An 18,672-nucleotide genomic window follows, 5' to 3' on the forward strand; every position below is an offset into this window, starting at 1 on the left:
AAATGTTTAAAAAGGATTCAGTTCTGTAAGTTTTTTTTTTTTTTTTTTTTTTTTTTTTTCTCCTTCCCCTCCACGTGTTGTTTTAGCAATAGCGGGGCCGAGTCACTGTAACAGACATCCTGACTGGTGCTGGGTGTGCTTACAAGCTGCCACTCCCGTACCACAGCCACAGCCACCTTTTCTTTAAAGGCTGTTATAAATGGCTCAGTCTTCAAAATAGGACTATAATCAAAGTTTATAATTTATTAAAGGAATAGAGGTAAACAAACAGCGCTGGGTGCACTGGGAGTCTCTGCTTCACCAAGACACACACCAGTTATATCAAGCAGCTGATTTTTATGCTCCTAGGCTAATACATATTAATTACTACTTCTAAAAAAACCACAGTGTTGTTATAATTAGTTTCCTGAATCCAAACTCTCCTACTGGAGCATGCATATCAGTCTCCGGTGGTCTCTCTGGGGGTCTCTCGTGCTGAAGGCTCACAGTCTTCCTCCCTGTTGTCCTTCTCCTTTGTCCAACTTGGCTGAATGTCAGAGACTTGTGCAGTGTCCCCTGCAAGCTTTGTCTTTTAGTCGTTCTTCAGCTTTCCCCGTCTCCTTAATCTTCTGGCCAGATATCAGAGACTTGCATAGTGTCCCATGCAATAGTCATAATAGTTAGCAGTTATTCTGAAACTCCCCAGATATCAGAGACTTCAAGGAAAAGCCTACAAATGCATTTCCCTTCAAGCTCTCTATTGACACAAATTGCTAAAACATTCCTTTGCAAGATACAAGAACTATATACATTAACCACTCTGGTTTTCTTAGACTTGTGGTTATACAAGGGTATGTATGACAGAAGGTCACATTCATCATACCATGCGGCCCTAGCATTGTTCCATATTGACACGAATCAGATGAACATATTTCACAAGGCTGTCACTAACATGAACTAGGATTACCGAGGTTTATCCAGCTTTCCCATAACACTGCCTTGTTTCAAGGACAGCTGCCTTTGTACTTTGCTACTGTCCCTTTTCTCTTGCTACTGTTTCATTCAGTTTCCTTCCCAGATTTCCCTGTGTGGTAAGAAGGAAAGTGTCTTCCAATGGAAAACAAATCACCAGAAGGAGCTAGATTTAAAGAGCCATTTAGTTCGTAAAAAGGTGTGATTATACGCACACACACACCCCTATATATTTGAGGAAATACCAAAATGGCCTTTTCTTAAATGGCTTTTCTTCACAAAAACTAATTAATCCAGGAAGCTTGGTTAATGCAGCTGTAAAGCTTCTGGAAGTTGAACTGTACTTGCTGTTGACACTTTGTGCTTTCTTAGCTCCCTCAGTAAGTTTACCACTGCTTTGGAAGAAGTGAAGTCTGATAGTTTGATTCTCAAAATTGAAGTTGCCTGCTAAGAAAGCATTTCTAGAATGACCACACTAAAACAAATATTGCTGCAAATATTGGTGTAAGTGAGGGCTGGAACCTGACAGCACACACTGCAGTGACAGGCTGCCTTCCTAGCTGGAGAGCTCAGGCACCATGGGGAGTCCTGGGTGTCAGACACTGGTGAAAGAAACAGCGTGAAGTCCCAGGAAAGAAAACACAACAAAATGCTCTCAGGGGAACCATTTCTGAGTTTGCTATTAATGAAGAAAACATGAGGTATCTAGGGCAGACAGACTAGAACAGACACAAGGAAAACAGGAAACTACAGACTCAGAAGCAAACAAACAAAAAACAAAGATTCTATCACTGGCTTCCACTGACATTTTACCTGTCTGAGGTGAGCAGTTCAGTAGGTTTTTGCTGAACTGGTCACCTCAGCCTATTAAGCAGGGGAGAAGTCATATCATTACAGAGCAAACGCATGGCATGCAAGCCTATCTTCAAATGACTGAAGGCAGGAGCAAATTGCACACATCTCAGTGAGTGCGCTTGGGTAATTTTTGCCATGTGGAGACCCTTCCACTGATACCACAGCGACTGGGCAAGATGGGAAACAAGGAAAAAGAGGCAAATGTGGTTTGAATGCTGCAATTTATGTTCTGCTTTTATAGAGCAGACCCTTAATAATTTTGGCTATGTACACTGTCCCCCCAAAATCACAGACACTAGCAGAGACAAATCTGTCAGAGGAGCTGAAAATGTATATTATGTCCTGATTGCAACTCAGGGAAAAAAATAGAAGCAAAATTGAAATCAGGGCTAGGAGCTGTATCCTCCTGGTTTCTTTTCTCACTCTGCCACTTACCAATGGTAACACCTCTGGGAGGTGATCTTTTCTGTTTATCCACCTGCAAGGCAGTGTTTAGCAATTTATCGCCTCTAAAGAATCCTGTGGAGGTGATTATATTAATGTGTAGAGAATTAAGACATTTAAAAGTCCTCACTTTCATTTGAAGCCATTGATTATTTTTTTTTCCTCCTACCCGCCTTTACTTGATCCTTTGAAAGGTCATCATTGAATACAGGTAGGTTTTCCCTACTCCATATTGCCTTTTTTTCTAAGCACACGTCTTTCTATTTCAGGCTGTTCTTACTACCATCTTAAGAAGACTGATGAAAAACACTCCCTTGAACAAACGCATGTCAGCTCCCTATGGGATATGATCCCAAGAGCCAGGGAATCAGGCAGGAGCTGAGATGAAAGATGAAAGCCTCTTCTGAAAACAATGCTGTTCATTGCTAAACTGCATTATATCAGTTGTGAAGATGAAGTCACTGGTAGATTTATTACGTCAGGTACATTTTCCCTTTGTGATGAACATCCTGTTGGGGAGGGAGAAGGGGAGAAAGAGTGTTTTAGACTCACTAACACCACCATTAAATCTGTTAAAATAGTCTTGTCCACTGAAGGCTAGGATAATCCGTTAGCAGTTGCACAAAACTGAACTGACAGTTTTCTCAAGTGTAACACATTGTGTAATTCTACAGAAAGAAGCTACTCAAGTTAAACACCTAAATCTATTTATTCCCTGAATTAAGTTTAATAGATGAGGTCACAGTTGTATACACTGCTGAGCGTTCTAAGAAAGATGCAGAAAGATCTAGCTATCCTGAGGATACCTCTGATTGCCATGTTAATGGATCATTCACAATGCTCATTAGCCCCCTGTTGCTTTCATTTAGCATAATGAGCCACACTAAAATTTATTTATTTTTTGATTAAAGCAAATGGTGCTGACAGCAGACACGGGGGAAGGGAAGGGTATTTTATCTTGAGAAACACATTGTTAAGCAAAACAATAATCAGCCCAGAGTGCACAGGGCCTTGGTGGCACCAATCGGCCTCACCCTGCTCTTACCGCTCTCCCCCAGGCAAAGCAAGTCCAGCACCAGGTGTGGTCTGTGTGATTCAAGCCAGGCAACGACCTCACCAGGAAGACACAGACCAACAGCTCCAGAAAAAGGCAGGTAGAGCAGCAATGGGACAGGTCCTATCAGCAGTCTAGAGACCATCAGGCAAGATAACAAGACACTTATAAGTTCAAGCCAGGAAACCCAAACTGTAATTCAGGAGTAAAACTATCTGCACCTCCCTGTCTTCACTTAAAGCCTCAGCTTAAAGGAAGCCCCTTGCACATGCACATACACACGCTGCCCCCCAGCAAAGGGCAGGTGATAGAAGCCCTAGGTGATGCAGGTCACGGCAAGTAAGACCTAATTAGTGCAGCTGGGGTCCTGGCAACTGCTGAATAAGTCAGGCTTTGGAGTGAAAGTAAGAATGGTAAAGTAGCAGGTGGTTCAGAGATGAGTGTCAACACATCTGTAAAACTTTTTGAGAAAAGGTAGGGATAGGATATTTGAGTTATTTTTAAATAAGGATAGAATTTAAATATATTGGATATATTGGAGTGTTTTCCTGTCTATATATATATATATATATATTTTTTTTTTTTTCTATATATATATATTAGGGTATATTACTGTAGTTCAGCAATTGCTTGTTTGTAATTAAGGCTATGTAGCTCACCAGGTGCATGCTCTTGCCCTGCCCAAATGAAAAATAAGCCTCACCATGGTGAGGTAAGTCAACATATTCATTCTGCAGTTATAACAAGTTTAGAGTTATTGTCACCGTTCCTCGCCTGTGATTTCACTTTCAGCCATCCACTAGTAACTTAAAGTTCCTTTAAAGCAAGGGCATCTCAAGAAAACATTGTATGCTATGAGCAGCATGTTGTTCATGCTTTTACTATTTGCCCTGTCAAACTCCAATAGTAGAAAATGTGTATTTAGTAAATTGAAAACATTTTGAGTAGTCTTTCTAATCCTCAAGTGAGAGAGAAACTGCAATGCAGACTGCAGAGTACTGTGAGTTACATTCCTATATCTAGGTTTGCTCTACTTATTAATGTTTAGATACAGAAAACTTTTTTTTTTTTTTTTTAGCTAATGGTGGTACATTCTAAAATCTGCTCAATTATTCTTGACAATGCTTTAGGGTATATTCACAAATTAAATGAAACTATGGACGTTTTAGGAGAATAACCTGTTAGGTAAGAATAAACCCGTGCATCTCAAGAAACTGAAAAAAACAAACCAAAACAAATCACTCATCCTTTCTTAATCTTAAGAAATTCAGAATAATTTCTGTCCTCAAAGCACTGCTCTTCACCTTCCAAATGTAGAAGACCTGATTGCATAAGAGCACAGTGCTTCAAGGACAGCTGACCATATTCAGCGGTTTGCAGAAACAGACCTTATGTCACCAGCCTGTCAAATAGCATCTGTCTCCAGTTTTCTCAGTCAAAAATGTCCAAGAGTGAGTGCCTGTAAGGACAGGGAGTCCTTATGCTGAATCACTTTTGAATTACCTTGTAGAAGATGTTATATGCAGTTTTGTTCAAGATAAGGGTTAAAACCGCTACTTTTAAAATGCAGCATGTTTAGGATAATGGTGCATTGGGTTTTGCATTTGCTTCCATTGCTTTTTGTTGCACAAGTGCTACAAGTGCTGAATTTCACTTTTATGGGACTCTGTTTTGCTCATTTGCTTTCTAGAATGAAGATAATTCTGAAATTGCTGAAAGAATTTCTGAGGTATAGAGAAGGTCTGTGTGACTCCAGCCTGGTATTTTCAATGTGTCCCTGAAAAGTTAGTGTCTTCTGCAGTTTGTACTCCCAGCATCATGCTGTCTAGGGACTAGAGGGAAAAATACTATTCACAGATAACATTGCAGTGACTTCACTTTGGAGTTTTCAATTGAGAGATGGAGGATACACTCCTCTTGCACATTGAATTAGGCTTGTTAGGGTAGTCTTAAACTAAAAAGGAAAAGGAAAGATATCCATTATGGGATTAACCCCATCCTCATTTGTACCTGCTGAACATGCGTAGCATGTATGTAGAAGTGCTTATTTTCTGGTCCATGAGAACTACAGATCGTTCACACAATGAGATATTTGGAGATGATCCCTGCAGTTCTAAGGCAGTTAAAGATCCTGTAACCCAGAGTGGGTGTTGTGCTTTGTTCCTGGGTATTCACTCCCACCCTGCCCTTGTGCTTTTACAGGTACTCATACAACCACACAGTCATCCAGCTCAGAGAGTTGGTCTGACAGAAATGTCATTTGTTTGCAGTTACATTAGTTGTCTGAGTTGCACAAACATAAGAAAAAAGGCACAATTGTGTCACCTTGGACTTAGGTACAATTCCCCAGTATTTAAGCTGTTGTTCACCTCTTCCTTGCCATTAGTAGCTGGGATTGTATTCTGCAAGCCACGTAGTTCAGGCAGTGAGTGACCATTGCCTTTGGGACAGAGCTTGTGTGAACCAGTCCCCAGCTTGGGCTGAAGAGTCTCTGTGGAGCTAGTTGTTTCTCTCCAGGATGCGTGTACTGAGGGGATGAAGGGTCTTCATTCAAGAAATATGGGCTCAAACTGACATAATGTAGTCAAAGACCCAAGAGAGAAGTTTTGAGAAGACTAAAATGGAAAATAAGTTCCTCTGAGAGCTTTCATCCATCTGTGCTTTATATGGTATAATTTATGTTCTGGTATTGTCTTCCCATGGCAACATCTGGGCAAAAAAATGAAGATGACCTGAGTGCAAGCTGGTTTTTGTTAAGTGAGAAATGATGTATGCTTTCTTTGAAATGTTTCTTGGTTTCTTTTGATGGCCCAGTTTTGAGCACTGTCTCTTTGTGTTCAACTCAACTTGCCACAGTTTGCCCTGAAAGCTCCATAATTATATTACTCAGGAGTAAGAAAATGCATGAAAATAAAGTAGTCAGTTCAATTCTTGGTTTTTGGAAAATGATACTGCCTTCAGGTTGCTTTTGAGGGCTAAAGACTAGTCACAACTGCCACAATTAAATTTTGCCAACTCCCAAAATGCATGGGCTGAAGACACTGTATTAAATAATGAAGAAATCATTTGAAAAAAAAAATACACCAACAGAAAAGTAAATACACCTCTAAGCCTGAAAAGTCTGATTTTCTTTGAGGGGAAAAAATACCAGTGATTGGTTAATTAAAGCCACAAACCTGCCTTTCCTTTGCTTTGTATTTTGTGCACATGTTGGTTCTCCTTTTGGCAGCACTGCAGTGGATCACATGAGGCACAAGAGAGCAATTGGATTTCTCCCCACTAAATTTACATGTTCAGTTGGTAGTACATTATGTTTCATTCCTTTTTACATATTTATGAATTGGCAAAATGAGTAAAGGTGGCTTTACTCCTGTTTCTAGTTGGCTTTATATGCATTTGAACTGAAAAAATGTCCACTTCCTTTTCCTCTCTCATTTAGATATAGTGCTGTCCCTGTGAGGAATGGTATTTCTCTTACTGAGGGAACCGTCAAAATTAGATGGAGAATATTTTGGGGAATAATTCCTTCATATTAATGTGATTCAGAGATGCTTGGTCTGGGAAAATGACAGAGGAGCATTTGTCAAGCAAATTTAAATGGTATACTTTGAAATATTTCATCACAACATTTCAAATTTCATTTGAATTGTCTCTTTGTGGATTTCTTATTTCACAGTGGGGTTTGTCAGCCTATGTATACACAAGGGCGTAGACTGGCAACAGTAAAGGGGATGTTAGATCACCTCTTCCTCAGGGCTGACTAGCAGAAGGCAGGCACTGGAGTGGCATAGAAGAGCTGTGTCCACTTACCAAATATCTCACATTTGAGGTGGGATGCTATGGCTTAGCTAGAATGAATGTTACATGTATATCAGTCCATGATCTGACTACTCTCACAGATTTTTTCTGAATTTTGTGCTATTTTATAGCATACTTTAAAAGCCCAGGTTCTGGATTTTTAAATGATTTTTAAGGCCTTATGCTTCTGGAGAGGAGACTGAAAAAATAACTCAACTGAATCTTAAGGTCCTGAAGACTAGCACATACATAATATTTATTACATATCGATAACTATGTATCCTCTTATTACTCCCATTCTACTTTGTTTTTACAAATGTCATGATTCTTTGAGACCTGATGTTTGGAAGTTCAGGGCTTACTAATTCATGAAAGTAAAGTGCTGCTGGCCTCTGCCCTGCACATGAAGCAGGAGGTTACCTTTATACTTGGATATAGCACAGACTCTGTTTCAATCCTTGTTATATGAAGTGTGGCTCAACTGATTTGTACCAGCTGCGGAGCTGGATCTTTACTGACACTTGATGCCTTTGCTAGGTTTCTGTCAAGGATAAAATACTTGCATTCTAGAAACAGAAAGTGGACTTCGTATCAAATAAATTTTCTCAAAGCTGGTAATTTCCAATGAGCACTGAGGACGTTTGGGAAATTGTAAAGGAAATAATTTGAAGAATGGTTCCAACACAGGCTGGTGTGCAGACATAGGAGGGAGCCTGAGGTCTGTTGCAAGGAGCATTATCCTGGCTGTGAAGGCTCGATGTGGTGATGTCTCTTGGCAACTGGTCTCTTCAGCTTCCCAGGGAACCTCCACTAGTGACAGCCTGGCACTACTCCTTGCTGTCTGTGGAAAACACACCCTGCTATTTCTGCCCCCTAGCTACCAGCAAACACCTTCACAGCAATCCACTGTGTGAATGCTTTGCTCTTTCATATTCCTGCATAATCCCTCTGACAACCAAATCTATTAAAATTCATTTTCATCCAGGCAAATCAGACTCAAATCAATTGAGCTTTGTTCTCTGAAGGCAGATTGCTCTGGTGCACATGCAATCAAATCCTGAGGTGGCCTTGCATGTATTTTTACAAGCACTGAGATACGTTTTGTGTTTCAATTATTCTTTTTGATGCACAGTTTTGAAGGGAATTTAAATATTATGCTCAAGTAAACAGTTTCAGATCTTTGGGAAGGATCTCCAAGTGAATGGCGTTCTGCCCTTTTCCCAGCCAGCACCAACAGTATAGGTACATAAAAATGTCTGTCCTCACCACGCAGCATAGAAATAGGAAAGGAGGTGGCCTGTGAACCCAGTTTAAATTTCACCTCCCTTGTGCTTATTGTTTTCAAATACCTGGCTCTCAGCAGCAGTACTTTCTGTAGGCATTTTGAATTGTGTTTCAGAATTCTTCAGGGATGCCTGAGTCACTCTACTGAATAAGTAAAAGGATTTTGGAAGGATGGAGACTAGCTGAATATACCGTACAGTGACTGAAAAGCTATTTTAATTCTGCCTAAAAAGAAAATAGAATATAGAAAAGCACGGGTATTGGGCAAACATGACCAGCAGCGTTCATGCCACTAGAGGGCTGCCTGCATACGCTGCATCAAGGAAATAAAAAGGCACCAAGCACGCAGGCTCATTTTCGCTTAGTCTTCCCAGCACATTGTATAAGCACCTTTGCATTTGCAATGCCTGTTTTTATCTCCTCGAGCTGGCTACCAAAACCAAAGTGAAATACTGAAAGCATATGACATGCACTGCCCGGCCCAACAACGGAGGTAGCCAACACAGCTCAGCATAAGGCCTCAAAGATCAGATTATGCCTCGTGCATCGAGTCTGCCTATTTTCAGCAAATTCCTTTTTCAAAGGAACTGTACCCTCTGCATCGTTCCCAAGCCTTTGCAACAAAGGCAGGGGTGCTAGCAGCAGCAACAGAGCCATGATTCATTAGCCTGTCATTTTTGCACTAATAAGATAATAGTTTATTATTTACAGGCTGTCTAGTTGCCGTGAGACATTTGGGATCAAAGTGGCCACTAGATATTTGCCAAAACCATTGAGTTCAACTTGGAGATTCTTAAAAAGCTCAGTCTGGGCCACCATTTTTTTGTTTGCATGTTGATATAGCAGTGAATTATGCTGAGAAGAATCAATACCAGAAAAGTCTTTCTTTGCACGCATTTCCTGTTTATGGCCTTCTTTTTACCACCAGAAATGCTACAAATATTTTAGGCAGAGGCAAACCAGAAGGTTAATATTTTACAGTAAATTTCACAAAGATGTGAAGATAAAAAGTTTTGGCTTTTATTTTTTAATGTCCTAAGGACATCCTGTATGCAGAGAGAAGCATAACAGAGACATCTATTAATGTTTACAACTGGCAAACTGCTTTGAGTTTGTGTGCCTGTGTGATTTACAAATATATCCTCTTCCTTAGATACCAACATATGGTGAAAGCTTCCTTCAGGATTTCTTGCATCATAATTCCAGGATAACATTCATCTGTTAAGGATAAATAATCTTGCTAGAAGTCACTCAGAAATACTGGACCAGATTCATTCCAGGTGTAATATAACGGGCTTAGATCTAAAACAGAGCTCAGTGTTACATTTGGGAGAGTCATTATTGCTGCATGCACTAATGTCAAAACAAGGCTGTTTTGCATTATCTTGTCCCTGGAGAAAACATTACCGAACTCAGGATAGTCCTGTTTGCTTCACCTTTCAGCATAGTTACGCATGGCCACCTGTACTTCCATGTAAAATTGCCTTTTCCCTTTCCTTGATAAAACTAAGAGATGTTCAAATACAAAATGTGACTGTTCATTTACATAAGGCTTTGTGTACCAATGTTTCCTGTTAGTGGCACACTACAAAGCGCTGTTCTTGTCACTGAGCCATATTAAAACAGTGATTCATCGTTAAAGAAATCGGTCCAAATGAAAGGCCTTGGTTTTGGTTTGTCTGGTATTTAAGTATATCACAGATTGGGTTGACAGCTGAGAGTAGGCTCAGGTCTTAAATCAATCCAAAAGTGAGGTACAACACGCTTGGCAGAAGTACGTATCGGTCAACTTTTCTCTGCCTTGTTTGGAAGATATAACTATGAGGTTGAGAAAATTCTTCATACTTCACATCATGGCCCATTTCTAATCCTTTTGGTAATGACTCTGAGCTTTGAGTGGAGGTGTAAGCAATTGGCCATCAGAAATTGGACTGAGGGTACTTGCAGGCAGCTGGGCAACCATTATATAGAACTGCCTCAGGTTGCTATGTGACTGTGTTGAACTTGAGCCAATGCCTTTGCCACGAAGCAAATAAAGTTCCTTTTCTGTCCCTTATCAAGTTGATATAATTGCCTGACAGCACCCACAGTTGATGTAATTAGACTTCTGGTATAACTAGTAAAATAAGTTATTTTTTCTGAATGTAAGGAGCTTTGATGTTGAAGAAATGATTCGTATCTATGATCAAAAGGAAACATTTTCTGAAGCGGTGTCCCATTTGCCTCCACGGCCTTAGATTTCTGTCACGATGGGCAAAGTTACTCTGTTCGGGTTCTTGGAACTTGGAATTTTATTTTTTACTTTGTGAGGCAGTGACTTGGTGAGGATTCAAGTGAAATCTTCGTTGAGTCTGAGACTAGTATTACACAAGGTACTTCTGGGATATATTGTGAGTCCCTTAATGTTTTCTGTTTATGAACAGCCTACCCCAAGGTACTAATTAGCTCGCGGAATTGCATATACACAGAATACTATTTTGTTCTTCCATAAAAATAAATTCACGATTGAAGTGAATTTAACTGCTTGGCTAACTTGTGAGCATCCTGAATTTCTGAAAACAGCAAAGTAATGACAAACGTTTCTGAGATTAGTATTTTTCATCTAAAAATCTAGTTACACATATTTGGTTATTTTTTAGTAACACTACTCCCCATTAATGGTTTGTTAGATGGAATAAAACAATCCAACTATTGTTATTTGTTTTCTGCAAAGCCTGGCCTCAGCGACATCTGACTTTGGTGGTTAGTACCTTTGTTCTATAGTTGTAATCAACTATTTTCTTTGCCTGTGTACTATGTAGGCTGGAACACCTTATTTTGACATACAGATATGATTTGTGCCAGGTGAAGCATTTCTTTTCTTACTTGAGCTCAAAGATGACTGAACAAGGAACAGGGGGGCAAAGCATGTCTGGCTGAAATCTGTTGCTTCTGAATTTAAGCAATACAAATGCAACTTGTTCTAAATTTTCTTTGGGGCATTCTGTTTTTTCTTCAGACTTCTCAGACAGATGAAGTCTTGAGGATACTTGTGGATACTAAGTATAATGACATATCAGTTTTAAACTGAACACTGTGCTTCAGAAGTGGCTGCAATAGGAGGAACCAGCATGATCTCCCTGGGTTTATATAACAAAAATGAACACCAATTACAGTGTAGTTTTTCCACTGGGACTTAGCCCATCATTTTGTCTAATTATAGCATGAATCCCACAATGGAGAAAGCCCTTCTTCTGTAAAGAACTAATTCCCTTTAGATATGCTAAAAATCTTAAGGAACTCTAATTATAATACATTTCTCAATAGATAGAGAGAGCCAGAGAGAGTCTGTGCCAGCCACTTACCACAGGGAAAAAAGAAAAAACAAAACAGAAAAGAGATAAAGGACTACCCTGGGAAACAAGGAGGGAATACGAAGTAGTTTGTATAAACTCCTTTCCTCCTTTATCTACGCTCTTAAGAAATACAATGACTTCTCTATGCCTAAAGGCATTAGTGTCAATTGAAAGCTGATAGATTTATTGACATATACTCAAGCAATAATGTTGAACTAGAGACTTGGGAAACAAATGGCCAAAACCAATTTTTACTATAATCCTAAGAAATATTGGGACACTCCAAACTAGCTTGGGTACCCAGACTGCCCAGTCAGCTTTGTGTTGTAACTTCTGTCACCAGACATGTTATATCACACAGTGGGTTTCCTGAGATAGAAAAGGGAAAAACCTCTGATTTCCTCACTCCCACTCCTATTTTTCAGACCAAGTTTCAGTACAGATTTGGTTGGGTTTCTCTAAACCTGAGATAGTTCATTAAATTGCATTAAGCTCAGCTGAAGGTTATTCTAAAGACTGCTGAACGGCAAAAAGTCATCATAGAGAAGAGCTGCAAAGCTTCTTCAGCACAACAGAGGATGGTTATAGATGAGAATGGCAAAGAATAGGCTATAGTCACTCAGGGATGAGATAACCACATGTATGCATGTCACAAGACATCAGCTTATTTTTCTGATGTTCTGTTCTGAGTTTTTAAATCTGCAATATTTAATAAAGACAGTGTTTAACATTGAAAATGCCTAAAATATGCCTTCCCCAGCTGTCCAGTGTAATTGAGTCCAAACTCTTATTTTCATTCAACAGAAGGGTCTCATGTCCTTACTAACACTGAATGAAAGATCTTCCAGACTCACTTATGAGAAAGAACAAACAGCCTTCCCAGGAGGAGGAGGACTTCATGTTGTGTTTATTTACAGGTTGGTCTACTTAAAAAAAAAAAAAAAAAAAAAAAAAAAAAAAAAAAGATGATTACTGTTGAAAGATGATACCTGGGGAAGTGAAAACCCTGTATAGCTGGAACTAACCACCTGAGAGACAGACAACAGCTCTCACTGTTTCCTGTCCTTGGAGACATTTGTTTGCCATGTTTGTCTTTCCTTGAGGGGAACAACTGAGGTGATTTACACATGCACAAAGGCAAAATCTCCAGAAAGCAAAGTTTAGCAACTCAGAGGTCTTCCCATCTCAATAACCCCAAAGTCAGAGCATGAAATAACAGTCCAGGGAAAGCTGGTTGGCTTCTCATTTTACCTTTAAATTGCATTCAAAGAGCACAAAACTTTATTTAGATAATTTTTCGCTGACAATTTCATGTGTTCTTTCTTAAGTGGTTGACACAGTGATATCCAAAGATAAATGGAAGGAAAAGCACATGGAGCAATCACAGACAAACCATGGACAGCTCAGTCGCATTTGCTGTACCTGGCCAAAATGCAAGGAGCTGCTTGTTGTAAGAGAATTTCTCAAAGCAGGTTGTACTTATAAAAATAATCTCATAGTCAGTCTGCATTCCAAAGTCTTTGTCTGGCAGTGTAACATTGACTCTTTCGTTTGGTTTGGCTACTGCTGGTGTCTCAGAGTCTATTGCCTGCTGCGAGAGAGGTCACATTGCTCTAACAAATAAGAAATTACTACCCTCTGCAACCACACCATCCATTCTCAGCTGGTATGACTCTGCTTTATCCCCATAGAGGAGATGTATGAAGGTTTGTGCAGTTACTTGCGGTGGCTGATATGTCAAGATTAGCTAAAATCTAAGCAACCACAGGCAATGTACCAAAAAGATCATCTCTGCCAGTAAGAGAGTAATGGATTCCACAGTTGTTTTTGTTTCTGAGAGTGCCACTGTGTGGCTCTTCTGCCTGTTCTTGAATTCAGAACTGAATCATGAGTAAAACATACAGTGGGAGAAAGCTAAAGCCACACATCTATGTTCACATCTACCCATAACAGACCTTCCTTTGCTTTGCATGTCTATTTCAAGGATTTCTGTTTGTGTTATGGATACTTGTGTGTCTGCATAAAATGGACACTCTGAGCTAAAGTTTTAATTGTAAGTATTTAGTGTGTATCTTACTCTGTTGGCTGCTCGTGAGGTGTGAGCCATTTCCGCGATCTCAAGTTTCCTCAGCAGGAGAAAAAAAAGAGGCAATGATGCTGAACTAATCAGTATTCATAAAATGCAGAGGCTTATTCAAGCCTTTAATTGACAGGAGTGACACCAACTTTAAAGGTGTTGTCTACAAGCATTATGCCTGAACTGTGACTTGCTCATGGATAAGGAAGGCAGCTTTATAGAGAAGGACCTTCAAGAAGACATCTGGTCCAACCCACTACCTCAAAGCCAAATCAGCTCTTCCTAATCTCTTTGTTATTTCTGTTGTCCAGCATGGGCACTGAAAACACTGAACTTCCACTAAAGCGATATTCATTTGGAGGTATTTTAACAATTCTAAACCAGGCAAAGTATATACTCTGTCAGGATATCTTTTCCAAATTGCTTTGCTGTGAGTTATTATTCAGCCTGATGCCAGCTGAGCTTGTCATGAGTGCTGTGTGGTGCCTCCTGCTAATGGAGATGCTAATCCTTACTGAGCAGTTTGAGGGTGGAGGTTAGTAGAGCAGCGGGGCAATGGTGTATCTGGTAGGGAATTGATGCATAGCTGTAAGTCAAACAAAGGAAAAGCAGCCTCAGTATTCTGATCACAGTGGCTCCTTCCAGAGCAGCTTGCAGTTGTGCATATGGCAAATATTGCTGTGCTGTATTTATTTGTCAGCTGTCCCTTCAGTGTTGGTTATGTTGTACAATAAACAGCTTTGAAATTCGGGATGTAACATGGCACAACCTTAGGCAAAATGAAAGGCATTCGGAATGCTTCTCTTTCCTTTCTCTGTTTTGCTGGATGCTTTCAACAACAGCAAGTCACATTTCTTTCCCACTAGGTGCCAACGTGAAGTAAGTGCGAACTGGTACACTGTTATCACCTGGACTCCATATGCTGACAAAGTCAGCACCAAAAGGGCTGTTCTGAGATTTTCCAAGCTGTGGAAGCATGAAAAAAATTTGTGAACAACAGCAAACCCACATCAGTTTGATTCTGTTGTGACAAGCTGTAAGATTTGCCAGTGAGCAGCCTCCTCCTGACTCAGATGCGAGCTTCCTGGGCCATTACCTCCTAGTCATGCCACAGCTATTTGGACAGGTTCCTGGTAAATTAAAGATTATGGAGTAACATTATAAAAAGTGCTGCACATTAACTGCAATGAGCATGAATTAGGTTGAATTAGGGTTGAATTAGTTTGAATTAAGGCAAAAGGAATAAAGTGGAGATCTTGTAAATTTTGCTTCAGCATTTGGCACCAAGGTCTGTGTTTTTCAAACTAGTACTACAGGTTCACATAGAAAAGTCATTTCATTGCTACCATAGTACTGGAAACACCTACCCATGAGTTCTGAGACAAAGACGGGATTCTGATATGTGCATGATGTGTAAGGGACATGGGACGAATAGTGGGAAGGTGGTGCAAAATGTCAAAAAGCCTGTGATACATTCAAATCCAGCTCTTGGCTTTATGTTTTCCTGTAAGTGGAGCCCTACCTCCACACTCACTTGTCTACACAGTTCAAAGTCCCATTTGCTTCTGAATGTTGCCTGCCTTTTAAAGAAGAACTTGTCCATCTAAAGTCAGCTCACAAGGGTGCCTAGGGTACATAGGAACATCCCAGATAGGTGCTAGCTACGTGATCCTTCTGTAATGCTGGTAGGTATGTGTGTTCTTCATAAAACCACGAGTAAACATCAGCCAGTAGCTATTGAGGTGCAAGTGTTTCACGACTAGAAGAGGAAAGAGCTTCAGGACAACAGCCAAGATTAAATAAGAGAAATTTCTTGCTAGCGGAGAGCAGATTTTAAGTAACAAAGAATGTTGCTGAGGTCTCATTTGACTTGCAGGTGCCTCTATGTTGTATCTTAATCGATTGCTGTTAAATGGGGCTCTGTGAGTAGGACTTTGATCTTGAAGACAGGATTAATGTAGAGAGAGTCAGTTTCGGAAGTCTGTGGCTATTAGCTTGATCAAATTATACTCTGAAAATGGGTTAATAAATCTAGAGGAGAAGGAAGGGAGGGAAAGGTCTTCTGAATTATTCATAATTTGTTTCTCTGTTGACAAGTTTACATACAAATGAAATTCAGGTGGGAGAACAGAGAGTGTAATTTATTAATTACATATGAATTGGACAGACCTCTCCCTGCCACATCAAGATCTGCTTTCACAACTCAGCATTGCCTATGTCTGGACAACTTATTTATGCTATCTGATAAATCCAAGTTGTCAAAATTCAAAATCAGTATAGGATTGTTTTTCACACGTAGCATCAACTGTCCCCCATCCTCCATTATCAAGGGACTGAGGGGAAATTTGCATATAGAGAATTTTAGAGATCAAGTGTGCAAGGAACCAATTTATCAGTAGTTTTTTTTTTCTTTCTTTTTTATTTTTTTATTTTTTTTTCCCCTCCAGGGTTTATTCTTATATCTATGCTTACAGAATGAACTTCAGCAATTTTTCTGGTGTAGACAAGACATACAAGTAAGTTTTCATCATTGCTGACAGTTAAATGGATGTGTAACTTCACATCAATTTTGGGTTTCTATACTTTTTTATCTTATTTCAAGTAAAAGCAAAAAAATATCCTTTGGGGGGCCCAAAGGTCATAACTCAGCTGAATTATGCTGTTAGTAAAATTACATTCTTCTTTGCAGCCCTGTGAGGATATGATAATATAAGTTTATGTTTATATATTCTGACAGAAAATGAATATATTCTAAATACCATCCCTGTCTGCTCGGTATTCAAGGGTTTGTTAACGCAGGATAGTCATGAACATGGATAGAAGTCATGTGGATGGGATTACCCGAGCATAAATCCTGTGGCATATATGTGGTCTGCGGAGTTACACTGTAGTCAAAAAGTGTGGGAGGAGTCCTGATTCCTCCTGGACGAAATGCCCTGGGAGATTTGGGAGCGGAGGTGGTTTTCTGGTGCTTGTAGGTTTACCCTGACCTCACAGTCCCACCCCCAAGGAACAGGAATGCATATTTGCTGCTCCTTCAGAACAGGTGGCTGTCTTCCCCCACAGGTGCAGGATGGAGGAGGTGATGAATTTGCTAAATAGTCATATTTGTTTCCTGTCTAAATTGTAGCAAAGATGGGAGCAAACTGTCTTTGTTCAAGTAATAAGTACAAACACTGATAGGGGGTCTTCTTACAGAGATGCCCCCTGAGGCCAACAATTAATTTGAAATCTATGGCACCACCTGAGCCAATACCTGCACATAAGCTTTTCTCTCAGATCCACACATTGAGTGCATTCTGGAAATAGTACAGAGCAGTCAGTGACTCACCACTGATTGTAGTAGAACTCCTTATTTTTGTAAAAATAAAAACCCAATTGACTGTCTCTAGCAGATGGGTAAGTGGGAAGGAAACAAACCGGTGGAGGGAAATGGTATAGATGTCACATCTACAGACCCAGAAAAATCCATGCAGAAGTTACGGTTACCATTCTTGTAGCCAAAGAAAGCCAAAGCCTGCTAAAGCCCACTCAGCAAACACAGAGCAAAACGCCCCAAGTCTTTTCTCAGAGGCACCATATCTTCAACTTTACGAATGAGAATGAAAAGGGGGGAAAGGCACACTTCTGTTTTAAAATGGGAAATGTAGGCTTTAAAATTTGCTAACATTGTGCAGACAAATGATGCACTCTGGGACTGTAGACATATCAAGTTGGAGTGTTTGAAATGGAGCTTTACCAAGGAAAATTTGCCATTTTTGTCTTAGAAGATAGGACTGCCTTCTTTAGTAGTATTGTATAGAAATACGGTTTGCCTAATATGTGATGTGATACAGTGTAATGATAGATCAAAATGATTGCTATTTTATTTACAATACATTTATTGAATGAGTTTTAAACAGTTACAGGTGTCTGAAATAACAGAAGGGAAAAACCCAGTCCTGACACCTACTTTTAGGGACTTTTCAGCTGACACCAGAGCAATCAGAATGCGGATCCCAGCTCCAATTCTGATACTATCATTTTCCACTAGTGGGCCTGATATTTTTTGTTAATATTTGAATCTGTCCTGCAGCTTCTTGGAAATAAAGCTTTTCTACAGATAGTTGTGCTGAAAGGTTGATGTGTTTTAGATGCTGATTTGATATGATAGTTCATTAATGATTCAAGTAAGCTATAGCTTTCAAATTGTGCATCAAGAAAATTGAGAGGCAAGCCAGATGTTGAGCCTGAGCTAGTCTGCACCCTGATGGCTGAATGCAGGATACATACCAGGCCATATGATCTGCATATGTTTCTGTTACACTTAAATGTCATTGACTAACTTAGTAGCCATCTGGCTTAGGTGGATTAATATTCAAATCGTCATCACACAGAATTTGGGCTCTTGTACAGTGCTGAGAGTAGTGTGAAGCCACCAGTATGGTTGTGAAGCCACAAGTGTGCTATATTTTCCTTGCACAGTCAACATGCTATTTCACAGATTAAACCTTATGTGGGGATTAATGGTGCTATTCAATATGAGGAAGCAGTTTTAAAATATCTTCATACTAAATACATCATTGAGAAAAAAAACTAGTCCTCCTCCCCATGGACCAACAGTATGTGGTATGGACGTTCCTTGCTGTTCTGTTCTCCCCACAAAACCAGCTAAAGAAGCCATGTTTCTAGTCCAAACAGCTCACAGACTTTTAAAGGTAAGCAAAGAACCAGATGTACACAAAGCATCTGAAAAACAAGTTTTTGTTACTATCACAAGTCCATGGAGTCAGTGTCATCTCTAATTTTAGCACTTTTTTTTTTTTTTTTTTTTTTTTTTTGTGGGGTGTGTACATTTCCCAGGCCTTTGGAGAGGAGGGAATTGGCAAAAAAGT

General features: G+C 39.8%; 2 protein-coding genes across 3 annotated transcripts in view; both read left to right on the top strand.

The window, feature by feature from the left end:
• The first annotated feature begins 3,708 nt into the window (after positions 1–3,708).
• LOC311444150 (uncharacterized protein) overlaps positions 3,709–18,672 on the top strand; it is a 30,902-nt gene continuing 15,938 nt past the window's right edge. Inside the window, exons 1-2 of one of the 2 annotated variants that reach the window (XM_084535102.1) lie at positions 3,709–3,778; positions 16,246–16,314. In XM_084535102.1, coding sequence (XP_084391228.1) covers positions 3,741–3,778; positions 16,246–16,314 — 107 coding nt within the window. In that variant the 5' untranslated portion in view covers positions 3,709–3,740. Of the gene's footprint in view, positions 3,779–14,562; positions 14,925–16,245; positions 16,315–18,672 lie in introns of those variants that run through there. The other variant, XR_014697666.1, reaches the window with a different exon arrangement.
• Positions 17,779–18,672, top strand: part of DCX (doublecortin) — a 119,719-nt gene continuing 118,825 nt past the window's right edge. Inside the window, exon 1 of the mRNA XM_084535093.1 lies at positions 17,779–18,495. The gene's annotated coding sequence lies outside the window, so the exon portion shown is untranslated. The remainder of the gene's footprint in view (positions 18,496–18,672) is intronic.

The sequence above is a fragment of the Aythya ferina genome (assembly GCF_964211825.1).
Source record: "Aythya ferina genome assembly, chromosome: 13".
NCBI lineage: Eukaryota > Metazoa > Chordata > Aves > Anseriformes > Anatidae > Aythya > Aythya ferina.